The sequence below is a fragment of the Kryptolebias marmoratus genome, linkage group LG1, assembly GCF_001649575.2.
Source record: "Kryptolebias marmoratus isolate JLee-2015 linkage group LG1, ASM164957v2, whole genome shotgun sequence".
NCBI lineage: Eukaryota > Metazoa > Chordata > Actinopteri > Cyprinodontiformes > Rivulidae > Kryptolebias > Kryptolebias marmoratus.
In genome coordinates, this window is record NC_051430.1 from 16316193 (window position 1) to 16338933 (window position 22741).

The window sequence follows — 22741 nt, forward strand, 5'->3', positions numbered from 1 at the left end:
GAGGTTAAACACTGGAACATTTTAATAAACCTGAAATGAGCGATTTAGAGTTTCCTGCCATGTTGTAACTGGATCACCAGATACCTTGCTCTGTCTGTGCCTTTTGTCACAGAGTTTGGCTGGTCTGTCACCATGGTGACACATCCATCTTTCCAAACAATACCCGTCTACTTCTCGAATCTGGCGTTTTCTTCCCTTCGGCACAAACCGGTCATTACTAATTCACGTAGGAGAAGTTCCACGAAACACATGGCACACGCTCGTCCGGAGGTGTTGGACGCAAGTCTGCCCATTTTGTTTCATCTTCCTCTGCACTGCATCTCATTCTTCACCAAGGTTTCCCTGCCCACTTTCCTCCCACTTTCTTCCTGGCTTCAGTCTGAAACTGACAGGTCCATTCAGGAAACGGGCTTCAGAGCATTCCCTCCTCCGTTTGGGGAAAAAAAATAAAATGCAACTGCAACAGCTCTGCACTGACACCTCACCGATCAAGCAGTTTATTGATTCAGAGAGGTTCCCCTGATGTTTGCTTTGGCCTAACGGACAAGAAAGACAACTTTCAGAGTTCAGTTTAGATGGCCTTGTAACTGAATGGATACAAGCGTGGGGGGGGGGACCCTTGATGTCAGACTGTTGAGACAGGAGCCTGTGTGTGTGTGTTTTGGAAGTATTTGATGTGTGTGCATGCAAAAAAATACAAAGTTTTGAATGTGCTTCTTGCAAAGGGAACTGTAGCGAGCTCAAGGCGCTGGGAGGTTTGCATGGAAAGTTTGCATGTTTTGTTGAACCCCCTCTGTCTCTCATAAAAAACCGCGCACACACACACACACACACACACACTTTTTTGTGACCTTGGGGTTCTTGTGTGTATTATCTTATGACCTTTTCTTCTGAATGGGAAACAGCCTTTGTTGCCAGGACTGAAGAAAAGAGGAGCAGTTTCAATGCATCCTTCATTCAGACCTCTTTGCTCTGCATACAGCTTTGGAGGTCCCTGTTGCCTACACCACTGAACCTTGTGTTCCTACAGTTGGCTGAAAATCTGTGCTGTGTGCATGTGTTATGTGGGTTTTTTGTGTATTTTGAGAAACAGAAAGAAAGATAAACAGTGAAAATTCAAGTTTCCTTTCATATTCCCAACAAGAATTCCAATTCCAGGCAAGAGGAATTAAGATTCATATCATTTGCGTTTTCCATTTCTTTCTTTGCTTCATACTTTTGCAGACAAAAAAAACAGTTCTCAAGCAAAAGGTCTAGCACTTCTGTTGCAATTAAAAGACAAACAAAGCAGCTCTTCTTACCTCCTGCCAAGTATTAAAAAAAGTTCTCCACCAGTTTGCCAGATATGTAAAATATAGTGGAGTTGGAATGTACAAAAACAAACAAACAAAAAACACGTTTGAGTGTCGTTTCAGTCTTGCAAAGCACATCAGATAGGACTTTCTACTTGATTCTTGAGCAATTTGTTAGAATGGCAGATGATTACAGAAATTACAGAATCTTTGGGCCATGTCGGGGTTGCACACAACTTCCCCAAAGTCGTCTTTCTTTCAGGCCACTTTGATACTGTGTGCCAAGTTTGTGGAAAGTTTTCTCTGGTAGAAATTATTGCAGTCAGGCACTGACACACAAAGTAAATATCTGATTTCATTGTGGAAACATGATTACTCTGTTTGAACAGTGAATTCATACGTCAGTCAAGTTGTCTTTTCAATATCACTATCTAGTTTTCTTTTATACTCTGTTCTTTACCGCGTGTCTATGTGCCAAGGCATTTCAGCATCCCTTTTTTTTTTTTTTATACTTTGCTTCCAACAAGACATAGCCATAGGCAAAAAAATCAATATGTTACATAAGCAATCTACATTTATTGGCGGCTGTAGTGTGGAGCAGTAGGTTTGCACTGCTGCTTCTCAGCACGGTGGTCGCAGGTTCGACTCACAGCTGGCGTCTCTATGTGTTTAGTTTGCATGTTCTTCACATGCATGTTTGGGCTTTCTCCAGGTGCTCCGGTTTCCTCATGCAATCCAAAAACATGCACGTTAGGTTAATTGGCTACTCTGGCCCTTAGTTGTGAGTGAGATCATAAATGGTTGTTCGTCGCTTTGTGGCCCTGTGATGAACTGGTGACGTGTCCGGGGTGTAACCTGCCTCTTGCCCAATACCTGCTGGAGTTAGGCACCAGCTTCCTGGGACCCTGAACAGAAACAAATGAGTAAAGAAAATAAATAGGTTGCATTAGGCTCTTCAGTTGGTGTATTTATTGCATACCATACCATTAGGAATCCAAATGTTGGTGTAAAAGTACTATTTCTTGCCTGTAAATCTTTTTGTACTTTTGGCTTTTTTTTTTTTTTTGTATTAAGCAAAGGCAATTTAATCTCTGTAACAAGAAGCTAATAAAGTGCTCAAAGACTGATTAAAACGGCTCTATTCTACCTTGTCTGGTACATTTTTAAACAGTTAATTCTTTTGTCAAGTGTAGGTTTTTATGGCTGAAATTATTCATCTTTTTTTTTTTGTAAGTGGCTTAACAAGCACAAAAATATCTCACTGAAAGATATCTATAAGAACTGGATTGGAAAGGATTGAAAAGGCAGCCAATCTGCAAAGAAAAACTTTGAAGGCTCATCATTTTGTCTGGGGCAACATTGTTAAAAAACTACTTCTTACCCATTTATGATAAATGATGGACCTTTTATTTCAGCAGAGGCCTGGGGTGTTGGTGTTGCTCCTACTTGCCAGAGTTTCCACAGGCTCATGCATGATTACCTGATACCTAAAGAGTCTCAAAGTTTAAAGTTACTTGTCGGGTGGAAGAAACCTGCAAGTTGTGTGTGTGTGCATTGATGCACATGCTCAAGTGTTCTCAACCTGTGTATGATCATGAAGTAGGAAACACTGATATCACAAAGCAACTCATTGTTGGAACTTCCTTCGACGGGTTCTGCTTTTTGCTCAGTTTCATAGTTATTCACAAAGACACGCAGAATTATGATAATACCATCTTTTGACTCAGAGGTTGCACAATCCTCATCTAGCTGGGAAATGATTTTGATCTCCTGACTGATAACTCGACAGAACGGAAACGAGCAATCTAATGTTGGTTTCCTCTTACTGGTTGAAAAAGAAGTTCAAGGGCTAGACAAAACAGACTAATTTGTAACTGATCTTTGGTAAAAATAACTACATAAGTGAAAAGGCAAAGGCCATGCATGTTGAACTCATTTTCTGTTTTTTTTCTGCGGCTGTCTTTCTCTGTCTCTGCTCTTTCAACAGTATCGTGCATTGGCTATTTGTGTGATATTAATCACCACTCATTTCCAGCAAAATACTTTTGCAGTGAAACAACTACAGTACCAGTTTGGGGTATTTTGTTTGTTAAATGTAAGAGCCAAACATAACTCAATGCATTTCCAATTGAAATGCCTATGTTGTGAGAGCAGGGTAAAAAGTAAGCAAATAAGTGTCCTATCGGTAAGACATCTTCTGTTTAAAAGATTAAAAAGATATTGCATTGCACTGTGTTCACAACCGTCAAATTGCCCAGTTGTCTGTGTCAGCGAGTCTGTGGGTGGCATGCTGGAAAATGGCAATAATAACGCTATAATGGCTGTTATACATTTTACCTCTGTTTAGATAAACTTTGAGAAAGATTTATTTAGTTATCACTTAACAACTGCTTACTCCTTTCTTAAATATTGTTTAGATTACTCAAGGGGGGACCGTGATGAAGCTGCAGAGTAATTGCAGGTTTTAAGCGTGATGAGACAAGACTACGGAGGGTAGCATGGAATATGTGCTGTGTGTGCTTGCCTCTACTGTTTATGTTTGTCTAATCTGTTGGGTGAAAGACCACAAACTGACAAAAGCGTGGCTACCACACAGAAGACTAAAAAGACTGGCTATTAAAATTGCATGGCTATGCGGCACTCCTGTTTTCCTTTTTGTCCTGGTGTCAGATATCGGTCGGGATCAAAATAAACATATTCAGTAACAAAAGACATTGCATCTACAGTGTGACATTTCTGGTTTTTATTAAGTTCTGCTACTATGTTCTGTGCTACTGTGTTAAGTTCTGTGTTACTGTCACAACACCCCGTGCAATTCTTAGTTTGATGTGTACTGATGTTTTTTTTCACATTTGGTGTCATTGTCCATTATCCTTAACAACCATATAAAAAGCAAACCATAATGTCATATTACTTCATTGAAAAATTTTATTGTCTCAACAAATACTATACTGACTAGTTTATCTTATTGTGATGTATTATGTTTTTATATTTTTGTGTTATTACCTAACAAACATAAAAAAATAACACATGAAGTTTGTTGCAAGCCTAAAAACTAGTTTCCATGTACTGCTTATGGGCGAGTTGATGTCACACCTGTTTATGTAGAAAGAAATGGCAACAACTGATGGTATAGTGATTTCTTGAGGGGGTGTTTTGTGTTGCTGTGTAATACTTTGTTAGTTATTCTTTCTGACTTAAAATTAAAGAGCAAGAGGTTGGAGTAAGACACATGGGTAGAGGTAGGGTTATTGTTTGAAAATGGCATTTTAAACTGAGTGTTTGGCTCTGAAACAAATTCTAATATAGCCAGTACAGGGACACACCTGTATAATGAAATATAATGTTACAGTTCTTGGACTGATGAGCCCTGAATTGGGATATAGTGAGACCCATTCTTTAATCCAGTCAGCTCACTGATTCAGTTCATGTTCACACTGTTGCATTTGCCTCAGATGTTTGTAATCTGAGCTGTTAATGATGACACACTTGAGTTGACCACTTTCCAATTATTAGTCAAAAGACCAGTTCTTGGAAAATCCTTGACGTCTGAGCACAGATGGAACGCACCATTTGTACAGGTCCAATCACGATTTTGCCGTAATTCCTGTTTTGGTTTAAATGGCGTGTATTTCTTGCTTGAAAACAGATTTTAGGGTTCAAACTAACTCTCTGCATGTGGAAATGTTTGGAATGCTGTAAGCTAATGTGAACCAGAGTTCTTCTCATTTTAAGCCCATTACTCCTCTCTAGCATTTGGGTTTCAGGCCTGCTGGGTAGTCTTGAGCATTGGCTTTGCAGAGCCTTAATGAATGTTGCGCAACTACCAAGTGCTTGCTGAAATATTCTGTCATTATGTTTGTCTATGCCAAGACCAACACAAATAGCATTCAAGGCTATTTTGCTTGTCATTGCACAATTATGAAATCATCAGACACACACAGACTTGCAGATACAAACATGCACATACACACAGACTGGCAGTATTCAAAAAAGTCACACCCCTCTCTTATTCTCATAGCTGTCCTGACTACTTGAGGTATCATGCACTTTTGAGTTTCTTAAATTGCTTCTACTTCACCATGGTTACAAGACAGTTTCCTTGTTCTAATACTGACATCCTCAGGGTTAGCTAGCATCTTACACCAAACGCTTAATGAAAGGCCTTGACTGGGAACTCCTTTTACCTTCTTCCTGTCATGTTTGTTCACTGGCTGATGGTGGGATTGAGCTGTAGAGAGGTGACGGGGTTGCGTTGTCCTGACGACCCTGGTGGGAAAGCTTGAATGTTTGCCAAGAGAGACTGAATGAATTGAGGGAGATGAGTGGAAAGGGATGGGAAAGGCTGGGAATGGGCTCGAAATGAATAGTCGAGGGCACTTGGTTAGAAACAAAGGGAGCATAAGAAGGTGAGATGTGGAAAGGAAGAGAAATAATTGTAGTAAATTGAGGACAAGTTCAGCTTGCTGGTCCAGACAAAACATTCAAGTAGAATCAGCAGATGAGGCAACTTAAAAAAGACTGATGGTGTGGAATGACTGAAAAGATGAGAGAACAGGTGAAATGGTGAAGAGAAATTTTCAAAGAGGTCAGAGTTAGGAGAGGTTGTAGAGATAAAGAACCAAATAGGATGTAAGTGAACATGTACTTGAGCGTTTGCGCTGTTTACCTGAGAAAAAAAATGATTGAAAATAAGCTGTCATTTTGGTTTTACTGATCCCCTCATAACTTTCATACAAACTAGGAGTTTCCCTCTATGCGTGTGTGTATTTATGTGCAACAGCATGTACAGGAAATGCCCCAACAATCCCAGAGGACCATGATTTTAGAGAATTTATCATGATCCTCCCCACTTTTCTACGGCCATCTAAGTTTGTGCACACACACACACAGATAAACAAAAACAACAACAACAACAACAACAAAAAGTCTGTTTCTGCCTTGTCGCTTATAGCTCTCTGAATAAGCCACATACTTCCCTGAGTAATAACAGTTTACCACATAGCGACAGATAACGTTTACCCATTGTTATTTTCAACAAAAACACTTGACACTGTTAACTACATTTTTTTTGCCCCCTACTGATACACACTGATTGTTTTCTGTCATGATACAATTGGTAAATGTTCTCCTGTTGGCTAACTCATTTATACCTGTCTATCAACCCTGGTGCTTTTCATCATTTTCCCAGTGTGAACACTTGAATGTTTTTGTTTTTTTTTTCCCAACCTGAAGATATTTCTCTCTCCCCCTATGTGCCCCATTACACTTTTACAACAGTGAACTCACCCCAATGTAAAGCTTCAACGGTAGTATCACTTCTATTTTAGTCTAAAGAGCTGCTATCTTTTTTCAACAAGTATCAAGTTTGAGTGGGAATATGCACGTGTTTAAGGCCTATCAGTCTTTTCTTTAGTGGGCTTGTGTTTAATACTGTGTGGAGTTAAGCTTCTTTCACTGAACACTTTCAAGGTAGCCCTAAAATGCCTTTTTTGTGTGTGGAATCATTGAGGCAGAATTGGGAAGGGGAGGGGGGTACTGTTGATTCATGTTGGCGTGTGGTGTGTGCAACGAGTCATCTACAAAAGTTAAGTGCAATATTAATCATCAAGAGAACTATTTTTCCTTTTATGTACAGCAAATGATTTTGGATGTCAGCAAGTAGATCTCAACAACACGTTTATGTGGTATGAGGGAGATGTTTGATCCACCATTTAGGTGTATTAATTCATGTCAGGTTGCTGAGTCATATACTAATCCTCCTGTGATTGTATGATGGTGAAATTCATTATGTAGTCATATGGGACTTGGCTGGCTTAATTGGTTCGTGTGTAAACGAGGCAAGAGAACTTAAAACAGGAATTGCGTAAGTTAGTGTAAATATAAAAATACCAGAATCATATTTGTGAGTGAGACTTTTGAGCAAAGTTGCAAGTTTGAGGTACTTTTGCTGTTGACTATTACCATTAACTTTCACAGTTTCCAAGGCTTTCAAGGTTTTATTTCAATGAATACAGTTCTGCTATTGTTTCTTCAGATGTAATGAATCTGACACACCGACAAGCCCACACTACACTGACACACCCTTACCTTTCTTGATGGTTATAATTACAGCATATCACAGGCAGAAACGGTAGTATTATGTGAGTAACGTTTGCAGCTCTGCACTTGCACAATGACTGGTCAGCGTTATTTGTGGATTATCCCAAGGCTGTAATATGAGACCAATTGTTTTCCCACACGAGGCGGCACGCCAGAGCAGGGGTTAGTGATATTGCCTCACAGCAGCAAGGTCGCGGGTTTGCCTCCTGGCCTTTCTGTGTGAAGTTTACATGTGCTCCAGTGCACACGTGGGTTTTCTCTGGGTACTCTGATGTCCTCTCATAGACCAAAAACATGCATGTTAGGTTAATTGATAACTCTAAATTGTCTGTAAGTGTGAGTGACAGTGTGAATAATTGTTTGCCTTGTTTGTCTGTGTGACTCTGTGATGGACTTGTAACCTGTCCAGGGTTTATCCTGCCTCTCGCACAATGACTGCTGGAGACCCAGAAAGGAGAAGTGGGTAAAGAAAATGGATGGATGGATGGATTTTGTCCACACAGTGTTTCCCCTCCTGATAATGTCATGCTCACTGCCTTTCTCCAGCGTCAGTGTTAATAGTATGGTTTGTCTGTTTGTTGCGAGCTAATCTAAGGACACTTTGAATTAACAATAATAAACAGTAGCTTACTTTTAGTCTCTTTTGCCCTTTTTGTCAAAACCCCCCACACTTTTTTTCCATCCGCCTCAGCACAGGGAGGGTTGTTTTCTTTCACTCGTCCTTGGCAGCGATTTAATTACTTATTTGTTTAGTTTGTCATATTCCAAACTTCTCTGGCTCTGCGTTCCGCTGAGAACAGAGATTGTTTTTCCCTCCTCCTCCTCCTCCTCCTCCTTACAGCATTCCATCCAGTCCACTCTGCCCTTCACTTCCTCACCCCCACTGTCTGATATTGTATGCAATCTATTGTTTACATTTTTTTACCCAAGTTCTCCAGCATTTAGCAACGATACACATTCTGTTCTTTCCTATAATTTTGTTCTCTATCTTCCCTCTCATATTTCCTGCTATTTACTATTCTCTCCAGGGCAAAATAGCTGCAGTGGTCTGTAATAGTCTCCAGGGGAGTCTGATGTGTCCTCCACCCTGTCTAATATACAGATCAGTCAGTGTGACACACAGGGTGGATCTGAGCAAATGATTGGGGGTTTTCAAATAGGCGACCCAATTACAGTATACTTTAAATGAGCTCTGCTGTTGTTTAAAGGAGAGTTAAACATGATTCGTCATCTGTTTAAAAGTTACTTCACTGCAAAACAGTAATAAAATAGTTTCTTTTTCATGATGATGAAGTGAAGATAACCCATTATTATTATCATTATTAGTATTATTAACATCACAGAGTTTTATTTATTCATTTTAATAGTTTTTCTATCGTAGTCGAAAAGAAATATCTTAGAAGATTTTTTTGTGTGTGTTGGGATGAAAAAGAGGAAGGAGGAGTGACATTTTTATGCCAGCATGTTTGAGGATCGTGTCGTCGGACTGCAATTGTTATCAAAAGTATTTTAGGCATGCAGACTAATCAATGGTTTTTATCATTTTTATGTGCCAAAGTCACTGGAGTCTTGCAAGTCTTTTTTTCTGTTAGTGAGGCATTTTACATGTTTAAGTTTCACAATTTAAAATTAACAGACAAAATGTTTTTTTTTTAAGCTCGTGTACACCATGATGTTAAAATAATATCCGGAGTACATAAACTCAGTGTGAGAGCCTCACGTGGGAGAAGTGTAATATTTTATTTTCAGTTACTGTTCTAGTGAGATTGGTGCAGATGGTCGTATCAGTTGAAGGTGATATCTTTTTGTGTGAGCAAATGCTATAATGCACATTAGATATTAAATATATGCATCGCTATTTATGTTTTATCATTTTTTTTATAATTGTAACTGAGATGAAAGTTAGATTCTGTAATATTTTGATGAATCAATATTGGCTTCTTGCAGCAGTAAAAAATAAATCAGAAATTTTTAAAACAGTTTTTAGGTTTTACTGATTGTGGCACGTTTTTTGTTCAGGCAAATCTTAAGCTTAATTACATTTGATTGGGACTTTATTTAGTTATAGGTTTAAGCTTTGTGGACTTCAAACCAAACCTCTGTTGCTCTATGTGTGTTTGCTTATTCTCTGTTATGGAAGGAAAATTCTTTATTTGCATAGAAGATGCCACGTTCTCGATTCGTTACCTACAGTAGAACTAAATTAACTGATGGGGTAAAAATAAATATAATGGAAATAATGCTAAGATCAACATTTGTAGTATGATGAAGTAACAGCTGTGGATTTGAAGTATAAAGACTCATAAAGTCAAAGAGCTAAAGTTAGCACAACTACACAGATCTTTACTTTTGTATATTACAATGATTGTAGTACAATTTCACTGCTGTGCAGAGCACCTTTAATTTTAAACTCCTCTTTGCAGGAGAGGTATTTGTTTAGTAGTCTTCAGTAAAAATAACCAGAGCAGGATATTACATTCTTCTTAATAACCTTCAGCCCTGCTGCAAGGAATTTGACTTGGTTTAAAAAGGAATTTGCCTCCCAACATTGCAGAGATCCATATTTTCTTAGCCAGTTTTGTTTGGTTTGTGTCTTTTCTTAGCACTGTTGCACTTGAACACTGAACTTAAATGTAAACTTTTTGTCTTTTTGTTATAAATACTGCTACTATAATTATGTGATTTTCTCTCTTCTTATGAAGCTATACCAGCATGTTTTATTTCTTTATACCACTCAAGAGTTTTCATTTAATTACACTCATTGGTTTTTAGTTTATGGAGATTACAGTGGCTTTTCTGCAGGGCACTTGACTGAATCCTCTACAACTTGCTCTGAGTATGAAAATCTCTTACTGTCACATTATTCTAAATCACTGTCATGCTCGTAGTTTGTCAGTGATTTGGGTCAACTGTGTTGATATTTAATGAGCACCAAGAAGGTTTTGCACAAGCACCATTTTGAAATCAATGTTTTATCACTTCAGCTGAGGCCAAAGAGAAAAAAAAAACGGAGCATCTGCAGATAAAAGTACGTAACAATGTGGAGAATGAGTTTGATAGTTCTAGGTTTTATTGCTAAATTGTGCACTTGGATAAAAAATACATTTTACTATGTAATAAAACCATTCTCTATAGAAATTGAGGATGTTTTTTTCCCCGAAATCTTTTTCATTGGCTGGTTTTATTCACAGTGTCTTTGGAGGCTGTAAATGAAGCAATGAATGTGAATGATGATAATACTTTAATTTATGATGCTTAAAGTGTTAACTGATGCCAAAATCAACCAATCAATAAATAGATAAGTAAAAATGCTTTTTACAGTATATAACTTAAAGATATACTCAGGTCTGTTTTAATAATGTTACTAATATTACTAATATTACTAATTACTAATATTACTTAGATCAAAATTTAAAGATCAACCACTAATTTATTAAACAGCTATAACATCTATCCATCCATTCTCCGATGCATATCTGAGATCAGGTGGTAGGGGCAAAAAGGGCAAGGATTGAAGCCCTGACATCAATCACCCCAGCAATCCTCTTTGGGGATCTTTTTTTTGGGAATCCCATTACCAGCCCAGGGAGGATACATAATCCCGCCAGCTGTGTCTGGGTCTTCCCTGGGGTCTTCTCTCAGAAGGATGTATCCAAAAACCCTTTAAGTGAAAGCGACCAGGAAGTATCCTAGTCAGCTGACCCATTTTGATGTAGTCAGCTCTTATTAGATGACAGAGCTCCTCATCATATCTCTGAAGAAACCCAGTTCAGTCATTTGTTACAGGGATGTTGTTTTTTCAGTCATGATCCCGACGTCATGGCCAAATTTGAAGGTAGGAACATAGATGAACCAGTAAACTGAGGAGTTGTTGTCAATACTACAAATCCCAGTTTTATCTATCCATCTCTCTCTCCAGCTAAATTAGACAAGTAATATATTTCACAGGGAAGTGATCTGATATACAATACATGTGTCGATTTAAAATCAATCTCATAGTCTGTATTCCCCTTACAAGGTATCCTTTTCATTTCCCAGAAACACCATTTATCCATTTTCTTTAACCACTTCTGGAGAGCTGCTGCCTATGTCCAGCAGTCATTGTGCGAGAGGCAGGGTAAACCCTGGACAGGTCGCAAGTTCATCACACAGAGACACACACTCACACCTAGGGAGAATTTAGAGTAGCCAATTAACCTAACATGCATGTTGTTGTTCTGTGAGTGGAGACCAAAGTACCTGGAGAAAACCCATGCATGCATGGGGAGAACATTTTAACTCCACCCAGAAATGCCCCAGGCTGGGAGGCAATCCTGCAACCTTCTTGCTAGGAAGCGGCAGCTCTAACCACTGCACCGCCGTGCTGCCCCTGAAACACCGATCAGCTGAACATTTTTACCGAATGAATCCCCTTACCCAAATATTGCAACCCAACCCCAAAGGAGGCCAGCGGGCCCTGTAAAGCCTTAATACGTTACACAGAATTCAGCAAAGATTTTCAGATGTGCATTTGTCTTCCAAACTCTCCAGTGGCAAGTTTGATGGAGTCTGATTGCATCTGTGAGAAACAGGTTCAGTCCACAGAAACACGAGCTCACAATTCATCAGATTTGAAGGTCGAGTTACCACAGTCCTGGAAACTGACACCCCAGGGAACCCCTACTTTCTGTATCCATTCATCTTTTTACTGGTATTTATTTCATAAATCTATCACTATCACAAATATGTGCACTATCATAAATAGAAAAACAAAATGCAAAATATTTAGTGTAGTTATTTGTGTGATAATTGTCATAAAATGCGATTATTTTCACAACCATAGGATGCTAAGTGTGATGCAGCACTTCCCTTTTTATCAAAAACCCAACCATTACCAATAAACCTCCATGTGTCTCCAGAGTCCAGACTCTTGTAGGAGTCCGTTTACCCCTGGAGTGTCTTGATGAACACTGTATGACTAACATCCTCGGCAGCAGAGGAAAAATGACTTTTTCAGCAGTCAGCTCTTGCTAAGCTTATTTTGCCCTTGTTTGGAGAGAGGAAATGAGTGAGTTGTGCTTTGGGGATGTCTCTGGGCTCCCCGCTTCATCACAGAAGGAGAGCTAGACTAAGAGAAAAGCTAAAAATAGAGGTGGGAGCCCAGGTCAGTTTTTGAGCTGGGAGTAAGGATTTGAGGAGCTGAAAGGGGAGGGGGAAAAAAGAGAAAAAAAAAACATAGCTAAAGCCTGGATTAAGTATTCAAAAGACTGCACTGATAGAATCACACACTTGACAAATTGACTACATGGGAGTTGGTGAGACCATTCAGGTTATGTATACTGGATCTGAAATAAGAAAAGGGGCTGAAAAAAAAATGGATGGAGAGCTTAACCTGGGCAGTGAATCTTGGCGATAGCTCCAGGCTACTCGTCTACTTTCTTCAAGCTTTTTTTCTTCATGCACACTTTGTCATGCTGCAGCCGTGTGCATAAACAAAAATCTCTCTTATCTCCCCTGGTTAGCAAGACTGGAATGAATAAACGACTTATGAGATGACATGAGCTTTTAGGCTACAGAGACACGGCGATTAGGTGGGGTGGAGTCAGGGGAGAACAAAAATAAAGAAGATATTCCTTTACTTGCGAAAGTCACAAGAGGATTAAGAGTGGGGAAGAAAGAAACACTGTTGTTGGACATGGTGGTCAGAATGATGAATTTAGAAAAGTTGTGATGGTGACGTATCAACACAGCACATGTAGAAACAACAAAGAAAAGAAAGGGAACATTGCAATTTCTTGTCATATTAAAATAGTAGTTAGAAATATGTTCAGGTTAGATAACAGAAAGAAAGAAAATCTCAACCAGTCTTTTTAGAAATTATTGTGCGATAGAGGTGTTTCCTGTGTATTTTCAAACTCAAATTGAATGTAGCCTGGTGTAGCAGAATGCTTGGATAGTTGTCGACAACGCGTTCTCCTCCACAGTTTTATTCATCTGCTCCGGTGATCCTGAAATGACAGAGCATAAAATGTCTGAGGAGGTAAAGTGTTTCTGAAAGGTCCCAAGCAAACAATTCCTGTTGCTGCTGGCTCGGGCTTCCAGAAACGTCAGCATGAGCCTTTTTTTTTGTGTGGGTGCATATCTGTGTTTATAAACTGCATGGATGCGTTTGAATGGCAATTCTGCTGTTACATGTAGTTGTCTCAAATAGCTGGCTGTGGTCTTGTTGCTGAAACTTGATCTTTCACACGTATTAAAAAAAAGTCGATGCTTCAGATTATGTCTGCTTTTTTTTTTTTTCCTTGCTCCTCATTCCCTCAATGGTGGCCTCTTTCCCTACTTTTCAATTCAATTCTCTTCCCTCTGAAGTCATAGCTGGCTACGTTTGGAGGTGGGCTGGAGTAGAGACACAAGAGAGTCTGTTTTTCCCATCTGTTGGTGTGTGTGTGTGTGTGTGTATGGTGGTGGGGATCTATCTGGCCTGTTAGTTGGGGAACTTACAGCTTCTGAAGCTGTTTGTGCTACCACAGCATTGCAGTAATGAAAGAAGTGGTGTATGCATCTGAGCCAAAGCTTGATTTGGTTTAGTGCACATTATAGCTCAACTAATAGACACCCCGACACTGCTGAAGCCTCAAAAACAACATGGACGTTTTGATTGAGACATGATTATTGCTGAATCTTGTTAAAAGACAGGGTTTGCTTTACTTTGAGTGAACTGATTACTGTGCTGGATTGCATTTTTAATAATAACTCACTCTGAAGGCTTGCGAGCTGGGTCTGGCCCACGGGCTGACAATCACCGCTTTACAGGATGCAACAGTACAAACATCTGCCAATTCAGGGAAGAAAAAAAAAACAATATTCGTATAAAATTAATCAGACATTGTATTTTATTACTTCAACATGTTGTCACGACCTACCACAGGTAAAACTCTCATTGATGTTAATCTGACATAAAAAAGAAATAAGAATACATCAACCACATAACATCTGGGGTGCAGGTATAGCGATCTCCATGGAGAGGAAAAGTTGCTCCCTGAATTCCTCAAGAGTTTGAAATGTCAAATGTATAACCTGCTCAAATTGTCAGATTTTTGAACGATAAAGACCTTTTGGGGAAAGGAAAAAACAAATAACATAAAAAAATAAAACCCTAACCCCTAAATATACTATAGGGCCTCAGCTATGGATCCTTAGATCTATTGTATTAATTTAACAAAATATATTTCAACTACAATCTGAAGTATTCCTACTATATTTCAGTCTTTTGTTTACCTTCTGCATTCTGTCTTTATTCCATTTTATCTCAGAGTTACGTTTGTGTTTTACCTCCATTAAAAGGCTCCTGTTGTGACAAAGACATTTATTTTTCCGGGCATATTCCTTAAATGTCTTCACATATTCTACACAGTAGCTTTTCTTTTATGCACTGCCTATGGTGCTAATGTTTCTGCAAGACACACACACATTACTGGAAAACCAAGGAGAATTTAATAACTTCTAGTATCATATTCTAATTAAAACAGAGTTAAAAAAAATGTTGCATTTGTTTAGTGGCATTATAGAGATTGGAGCCACTTGTTAGCATTATCAGAAAAAAATTAAAAAATGACAGATTGTTAGCCTGTTAGTTCTCACTCACTGGACCAAGATGCAGTTTGCTAAATAGGGGACACAATATGGTTACTGTGTTGTAAGCACACTCACAGATCGACTGGTTTTTGTTGTGCTTTGTTCTTCAGGGAGCGAGCACAAAGCAGACTTGTTGAATCAGGAAAAAAAATAACAAAGTGATTCAGAGGCGCTCGCTGAGTTCACTGGCCTGTTGTCAGCCTGTGTGCCAAACTGACGTTGGTTTCTGCACGTTTTAAACGGAAACTTTGTCTCTGCCTGCTCCCTGTGCATGCACACGTGTTCACACCTTTGACCTTTGACCCACTGTAATAGCTGCTCACAGTCTGTTACGAGCCGGCTCCAGATGTTCTGGACACAGCCCCACCGAGACAGATTTACACCTACACGCATTCAGACACAGACACGTGCGCATTCTTCCACTCTCACACAAGCACATGTGCACAGTTGTATAAAGACACGATAATTCACCTTCCTCCAAGCCACCTCGTAAAGTCACACATGTAGATTTGTGCTCCTGTTCCTCAAAAACACCCAATCAGAAAGATATTGCTTTTATTTTTTATTTATTTCTACCATGCCTTTCTGTAATGGAAATTGACCAACAATTCAAATGAATCACTGCAGCCCTAACTGTGCAGTGAAGCTGCATCTCGTCGGCCTCATGAAAGCTCATCACAAGCCGAGTTGCCCCGGTGACAGTCGACTGACTGAAGGGTGTGGCAGGACAGGTTTTCACCTGCAAAGCGCCTAAGACCTCGAGCTGTGAGCACCGCCGGTTGCGTTCGTCTCACACCGAGGAGCCGTCCAAGTGTGGCGCAAAAAACAAAACAAAAAAACCCCCTAAGAATGCTGGTTATTGTGTTGCACCTTCCTGTTTTCCACGTACACACTCGAGAACAAGAGCAGGAAAGGAGGCAGACAGGAAAAAATAAGAAAACCGCAAATGTCATGTTTCGGCACAAAATCTAGGGAATAATGTCGGCTCCATGAATAGGCCTGTGGTGTACACGATTGTGCAGTAGAACATCAGCTTATGGTTGTGTGTGTTGTCTTTGTGCGCACTTCAGTGCTGAATGGATGGAAATATATGACTAACTTTGTACAAATTTGTTGTTCTTACCCCTCAAATTCAAATACTTGAGGGGTATTTGAAGACTGATGAGCTAACCGCTAATTTGATCGGGGCCAAGCTGTTATCTTAAAACAGCTCCAATCTCAAAACCTTCATCGCTACACTTTAAATCTAAAACAACCATTGGTTTTGCATTATGTTGTTATCCCAGCAGAAACCTGATGTCTGCCAGAAGTGCTACAGCTAGCTGCTTCTGCTGCTATTTGCAACCACAGAATTCTATGTAGGCAAGCTTGACGGTGATGTAAAGGTTTATAAATTAGCATTTGCATGAATCGCTATATGTTCTCTTTAGGATTGGTGGTGTTTTAAGGCGGCATCAGTCCATTCTGAACTAGCCTTTAGCTCATCACTGTGATCAGAGCTAAACTCTATTTCTCCAAACTGAGGTTGTTCAAAGAGCTATCTCCTGTAAGATGTTAATTGTTCGTAACTTCTCCACAGAACTGCTTTTCAGAAAATCTGATTTATGGCTTTAATATCATAAATGTGTTTGTCGTGTCTGTTTTTAACTAATACGAATGCATTTTTTTTATGTTCCCAGGGCATTATTTACATATGACGGGGTTACCAACAAGCTCAAACTGGCTGACTCAGGAGGTAGAGTAAATTGTTACATTTCTCAGATGGGAAAAAAAAATTAAAGAAAAAAGATATTGTAGTTTGTCAAAAATGGTTTTAAGCATCTTTACTGGTCTGGACAGCAAAAAGTATTGCAACATTTTAAAGGTTTGCTAACAAATCAACACCAAAAAGACAAGTTTCGTTCATCTTCATTCTTCTTCCTTTAACTTCTCTTTCCGTATTTCTTTTCCAACAGCGGGCGATGTGACGGAGCTGGCAGGAAAGTTCCACGTCTCCAAGCCTCAGTATGGACTGGTTAAAGTGGGCAGTTTAGAGGGAGGAGCGCCTCAGATCACACTGATAAGCTGGGTGAGTGACGAGCTCAGCATTATTCAGATAAAAAAACCCATAGTAGTTGAAAATGAAAGAAACAGGTGTATGATTTCTTCTTATTAAAAAGGCATAAACACTCAGAAGCACTTGCAAACTTAATGTTCATAGTTATCATATGTTAAAGTCATAAACTAAACATTTAGGGATTTAATTAAAAAAGGCAAGGCCAAACTGCTACATTTCTGTCACTTAGGTTCACATTTGGTGTGAAAACATCTTAAAGCTTTTTAAAGAAAAGCTTCATCACATTTGTGTAATCTGGAACACAGGAGCTCAGACGGTAGCCGGACATATCGGCTAACATTTAGCATTGTTATTACCTATTGTCCCTTAGTCTCCTTCCTTCTCTCTGTCTTTTTTTTTAAATATCTTCTTCGAGTGTTACGATGCAAATGTCTCTGGATGCATCCTGTGTTTGTCTGCAGATCGGCCAAGATGTGGATGACTACCGGAGACAAGAATGTGCCACCCACATTCCAAACATCAGAAACTTTTTTAAGGTAAACTGTTTTAGTTGATATAAGAACAATCACTTGGGGGGGAAAAAAAAAAAGTACATTGTGATGTTCGTTTACCTCTGTCTTCACTGCTCAGCTATTAATTAATGATCACATAATTCTAACTTATGCGATCATAGTAAGCGTTTTTTGGTTTCTCTTTTTGAGTTTCATGTGCAGTACAAAACTTCTTTGTTTTTTCTTTTCTTGCCCTTGTAGTCTTCACTTAGCCCTCAAAACTCTATATTTGTACTCCGTAGTTTACTTCGTATTGTTTTGAGAGTTTCCTGTTCTCAGTTCCCTTCCTGCTCTCGTGCTGTCTGTGCTTGGTCTGTCTCGTACCGGAAGGAATCTGTTAAGTCTACACGAGTCTAAAAGCTCTTTTTTTTTCTTTTCTTTTCAACTTAAATCCGCATTACAAGTGTGTGTAGCGACCTTTCAGTAAATACGTAAAAGCAGTTCTGCTCCTCATCTTCGTTAGGCGCGGTTTGTCTCGTCTCCCTTTGGCTTTTTTCTTTAATTGTTTCACTCCAAGTAGGAGCTGTTAAACCGTTGCCTAGATGTTCTAGTTTCCATATAAAGGCATCACCCCTTCAACAGCAGAGGCATCCGTGGAATGTTTGTTGTTTTTTTGTGATTTTTTTTTTCTCTCTTTAACAGCAAAAGTCTGGGATTTTGTCAGCCTCTGTCTGAAAACTCTCTATAACCCCCCTTTCCGAGACAGTGCATGTGAGCACTTTGGGGGCCTCAGTAAAATTTCATGTGAGATTTGAACGGTGGAGAGAAATGATTACATGGAAAAACCTGGAAGAGATTGAGGAAAGACGCCCCTCCTTCTGTGACCTCTGAGAGAAATGTGACCTCTGACCTTAGCGAACGCACACATGCAACAGCTGGACTTGTGTCACGACAACATCAGTAACTTATGTAACTGCAAACTCTTTAAAATTTTTTTAAAAAAGTAGACTCCGAAACCAACTTAGGTAAAACAAGACCATTCTTTTGTTTTGTATTACAGTCTAGCTCCAAGGTTGAATTGTGACTGAAAGGTTTTATTCTCCCGTGTCGGTGCCGTAAACTTGGATTTATTAGTCAAAGCAGACTTAAAGAAAACACACGTTACAACCAACATCATCGTCATGCCTATGGACTCTATTTCAGACTTGTCTTAACTTAAAGTCTTTGGTAGGGGGATTTATACCCAAACAATCCTGTTTTAAGTTTCTGAGCTAACATTGCATTTTTACACCTAAGACATAAGCTTACATAACCCACTTCCTGTTTTTTTCCCAAGCTTACTGATAACAAACAAAATAGCTTCATTTAACTTTGTTTACTGATTAAAGTTCATTAAAACATCCAAAAACACAAGAAAACACAGCTTCGTCAGGCCTCTGTGCAGTGTATGTTTGGCTGGATTGAAATAAAAGCTTCCAAAAAAAAAAAAAACCCACCCTTTTTTAATACCACGTTCATGGATTAGTCCCCACCTGTGCATTTTCATGGACATAAAATAGAACAAAGAATGTAAACTGAAGAGTAGCAGATGTCTCTGTTTGAGTTCTTGGAGAACATATTTCAGAAATAACTGGCAGTGAAAATTTAGCTGATTGTTTTAGAAACATAATCATGATTAAGCTTCAACAAAATAGTCTGTCTGGTCTGTCTGCTGTCTATCGGAGACAACAATAGTCCTATGTTAATGTGTCTTCTTGCTGTTTGGGAAGGTTTTTGTTTTTTCAGGTTTTATTTTAATTCTAACTAAATAAATTGATGGGTCATGCGCAGTGTTTTCCTTCAAATCAGCTCTTGCATGCAGTAAAAATAATCTTCAACTTTTTTCTTTTGCTATATTATATATAGTATTTTATTTGTCCTGCTTCTTTTTTTTAACTTGTTCTCTGTTTTTCTGACCTGCTGTGCTGCATGTCGCAGCTGGCAGTGAGTCCGTTTTTTGTCGAGACGAGTCTGCAGCCGTCAGTTTTCATCTGGTCGGTCTAAATTGAACTGTGGAGGTTCCGAAAAGTTAAAGTGAAAAGTGAACAAAGTTTTGTCCGAATGCATGCTCAATAATTCAGCTAGATGAATCTGACAAGGTGGAGTCAAGTCCTTCTGAAGAACTTCTTCTGAAGAACCCGTCGAGAGGACTTGACTCCACCAAGTTTTCCTTATTAGATAGATTTTTAGATAGATTTTTAACCAAAATAAGTAAGATCATAAAGGCTTTGTGTTTGACTTTGTGTGACATGTATGGAAATAAGCCCATGTGAAAAACAGAAGATTTAGCACAGAAAGCAAGAACAAACATTTTGTTTTCAGCTTTGTGTTCATATTTTTGTTTTATCCCTTCAGTCTTGTGATGATTTGTAGTTACGGCTCAATGCCATCAATCTAAAACACAACAGTGAAACATTTCTATTAGTCAATAACTTAATCAAATTTTTTCATCTCTTTAATATTAGCTTATATTGATTTAAAGAAAAAAAACAGACATTTCCAAAAGTTCATTATAATGCAGTGAAATAATATGAAGTATTGGAATTCCAACAGCTACATTTATAAGTAACCTGTCTGCCATCTGGGGTTAACTTTTACTGTGGAAACTTGAGGTGTGTATATGTGTGTGTGTGTGTTTTCCATCCACTCACACTGTTTCTTACACTGAACTGAGCAGCAGAGAGAAACTGGGCAGCAGTTTGGCTCCAGAGCAGAGAGACAGTTTGTGTGGAATTGAGCCCAATTACAGCTAAAATCCTGTCAAACGTCATGTGGGTCTCTTTTCCCTCCCAGACAGGTTATAGTCTGAAACCAGTTGGAATTTTTGTTGTTGTTGTTGTTGTTTCCCACAGGTCACCAATGCCACAAACCCTAACAAGAAAAACTTAAATATATCATCCCACTTCATCTTGTTCTGAGGTTCTATTATAAAATTATCTACAGCACATAGGGTTAGGGTTATATACATAGGCTATTGGTCTTAAGATGATCTCCAGAAATCAAAATTAGAAAAAAATATATAATTGTATTTTTTTACTACAATTATAAAGACATACTGTAATTGCTGGTTAGCATTGTTGACCATCAGCAAGAAGGTTGTATGTTTTCTCCAGGTCCTCTGGTCCTCTGTCTTTATTTATTTTTGCAAAATAGAAAAAGTAAAAAAAATAAATAAAAGTAACCCATTCTTTAGCACTCGTCAGGATTGAATGCAACACCTGCGCGCTGTAAGATTTTCCATCAAGCCGTGCTTTTCTGTTCCTAGTTTTCTCACTGTCGCGGGCAAAACCGTGGGCTCCTTGTCTGGTCGTTGGGTAAACTGTGCAGTTGACATTGACAGCCTGATTGATATGGACGGCAAACTGTACTGACATTTGTCGTCAGGCGCACTGAATGCTGTTCTCTGTCAGTGTTGTCACTCATATAAAGCTGCGCTTTCCTGTTGGAGGCTGGAAAATCTTGCCTTTTGTGAACAGAGCTAGAAATTTTTTCTCTCAGGTAAATGATTCTGAAGTATTGACTGCAGACATACACAGACGTGAGTTTGGAATAAAAATTGTTTAATGTAAAACTGCAAAAAAATGTTTAAAAAACGGGCGTATTTCTCTTTGTTTTTCAGGGAACACAATGCACCCACCTTGTTTTTTATCACTTGTTTTGACCCTTCTTATTTTTCCTTTTTGTTTTCTTTGGGGGCTTATAACCAACCAAACCAAGACATTCTTGCTTTCTCACTGAGGTCTTATTTTGTTTTGTTTTATTTTGTTTTCTGTTGTCCCACCATCCTTACAGCAGAAGCAGTTGCACAACTGTTTGGCTTTGGTTATAGTTTTCATAACTCTGAGCTATAACTCAAATCAGACCGAGAGGAAAAAAAAAACAACCAGAACGACTGTGTGTGTTGCTGTCTTTGCGTGTCTGTGTGTGTCGACAGAGGCTACAGTACGGCATGTAAGGGTGGATTAAACTCACATCTGTCTTACTCTGCTTCCCATCTCTTTTTAATCCCCTGCCCTCCGTGTTTTAGGAAGCACATGCTTTCATTAGTGCAGAAAAGCTGGAGGATGTGACAGAAGAGAAGCTAAGAGCTGAGCTCAACAAGGCCCAAACTCATGCTCCTACACAGTGGGTGAGGAGGAGCTCCCGGTCTACAGACAAAGAGGGAATCGTGGTGAGTCGCCTGCAGTACATCATCTGTCCAGTAGATGGCGACAGAGACTTTAATTTGCACACACACAAAAAAAAAAACATTTTTAAGGCTGAAAGTCAGGAATTCATGTAAGCTCTTCATTTACTTTTACATGTTAAAAATAGCTTTTGCTTCTGTTTTGTTATAATTACTGAAAATTATGTCGCCTTACACATATTTTTAAGCATAAAACCATAAATTTGTATGTTTTTTTCACTTCTACTTCTTCTAGGGAACAAACTACAGAAAAACTAACGCTGCAATGGAAATGAGATTTATAAATAGGGACTCGTTCTGGGCACGTGCAGAGGTATGTCAAAACACTTTTAATTTCTTAGTATTTTACATGTACTTTTGTTTCACCTATTTCAGTCAAAGGCAGAGAGTGAAATAAATGGTAACAGTAATGTAATAGATGGGAATATGGTTAGCTGGTTTTGTTTATTTTGTTCTCTTGTTGTTTTGAATAAGAAAACACTGAATGTAGTGTTGGAACTGTTGGATTTGTGCAAAGTGCAAAAGGTGATATAGTTGAAAATTGAGACATATACTGGGCCAGAAATAGATAAGTTTGTATAATTCTACCTACTCCTTTTGTCAGGAGAAAGGAATGCAAAATGTGATAATGTAAAAATAGTAAAACAAGTTTGAAATAAAAAATGAATAAATAAATGACAATCTAAAAAAAATAATCCACAATTAACATGGCCCAATAAACTTTTTATACTCAGGTTTAAGAAATTTTAAAACATCAAAAAGAACAGTAATGGGGTTAAACATCTTTTGTAAACTGTTAAATTTATCCTCCTGGTAATAATCTTTAAATAGTTTGTTTACATGTTTTCAAAATGATTATTAAACGTTTGACCTATTTAGACTTTCTGCTTCAGGTCTAAATGGGTTAAATAAAAAAGGGGGCCATAAAAAAAAGGTGCAGTTAATTGATTTATTAGTATAA

At 38.7% G+C, this 22741-nt stretch overlaps 1 protein-coding gene across 2 annotated transcripts in view; it reads left to right on the forward strand.

Moving 5' to 3' along the window:
• si:dkey-40c11.2 (drebrin-like protein A) overlaps positions 1–22741 on the forward strand; it is a 28295-nt gene that overhangs the window by 1041 nt on the left and 4513 nt on the right. The window contains exons 2-6 of one of the 2 annotated variants that reach the window (XM_025008496.2): positions 16688–16743; positions 16964–17076; positions 17526–17600; positions 21622–21762; positions 22016–22093. In XM_025008496.2, coding sequence (XP_024864264.1) covers positions 16688–16743; positions 16964–17076; positions 17526–17600; positions 21622–21762; positions 22016–22093 — 463 coding nt within the window. Of the gene's footprint in view, positions 1–16687; positions 16744–16963; positions 17077–17525; positions 17601–21621; positions 21766–22015; positions 22094–22741 lie in introns of both variants that reach the window. The other variant, XM_017427967.3, reaches the window with a different exon arrangement.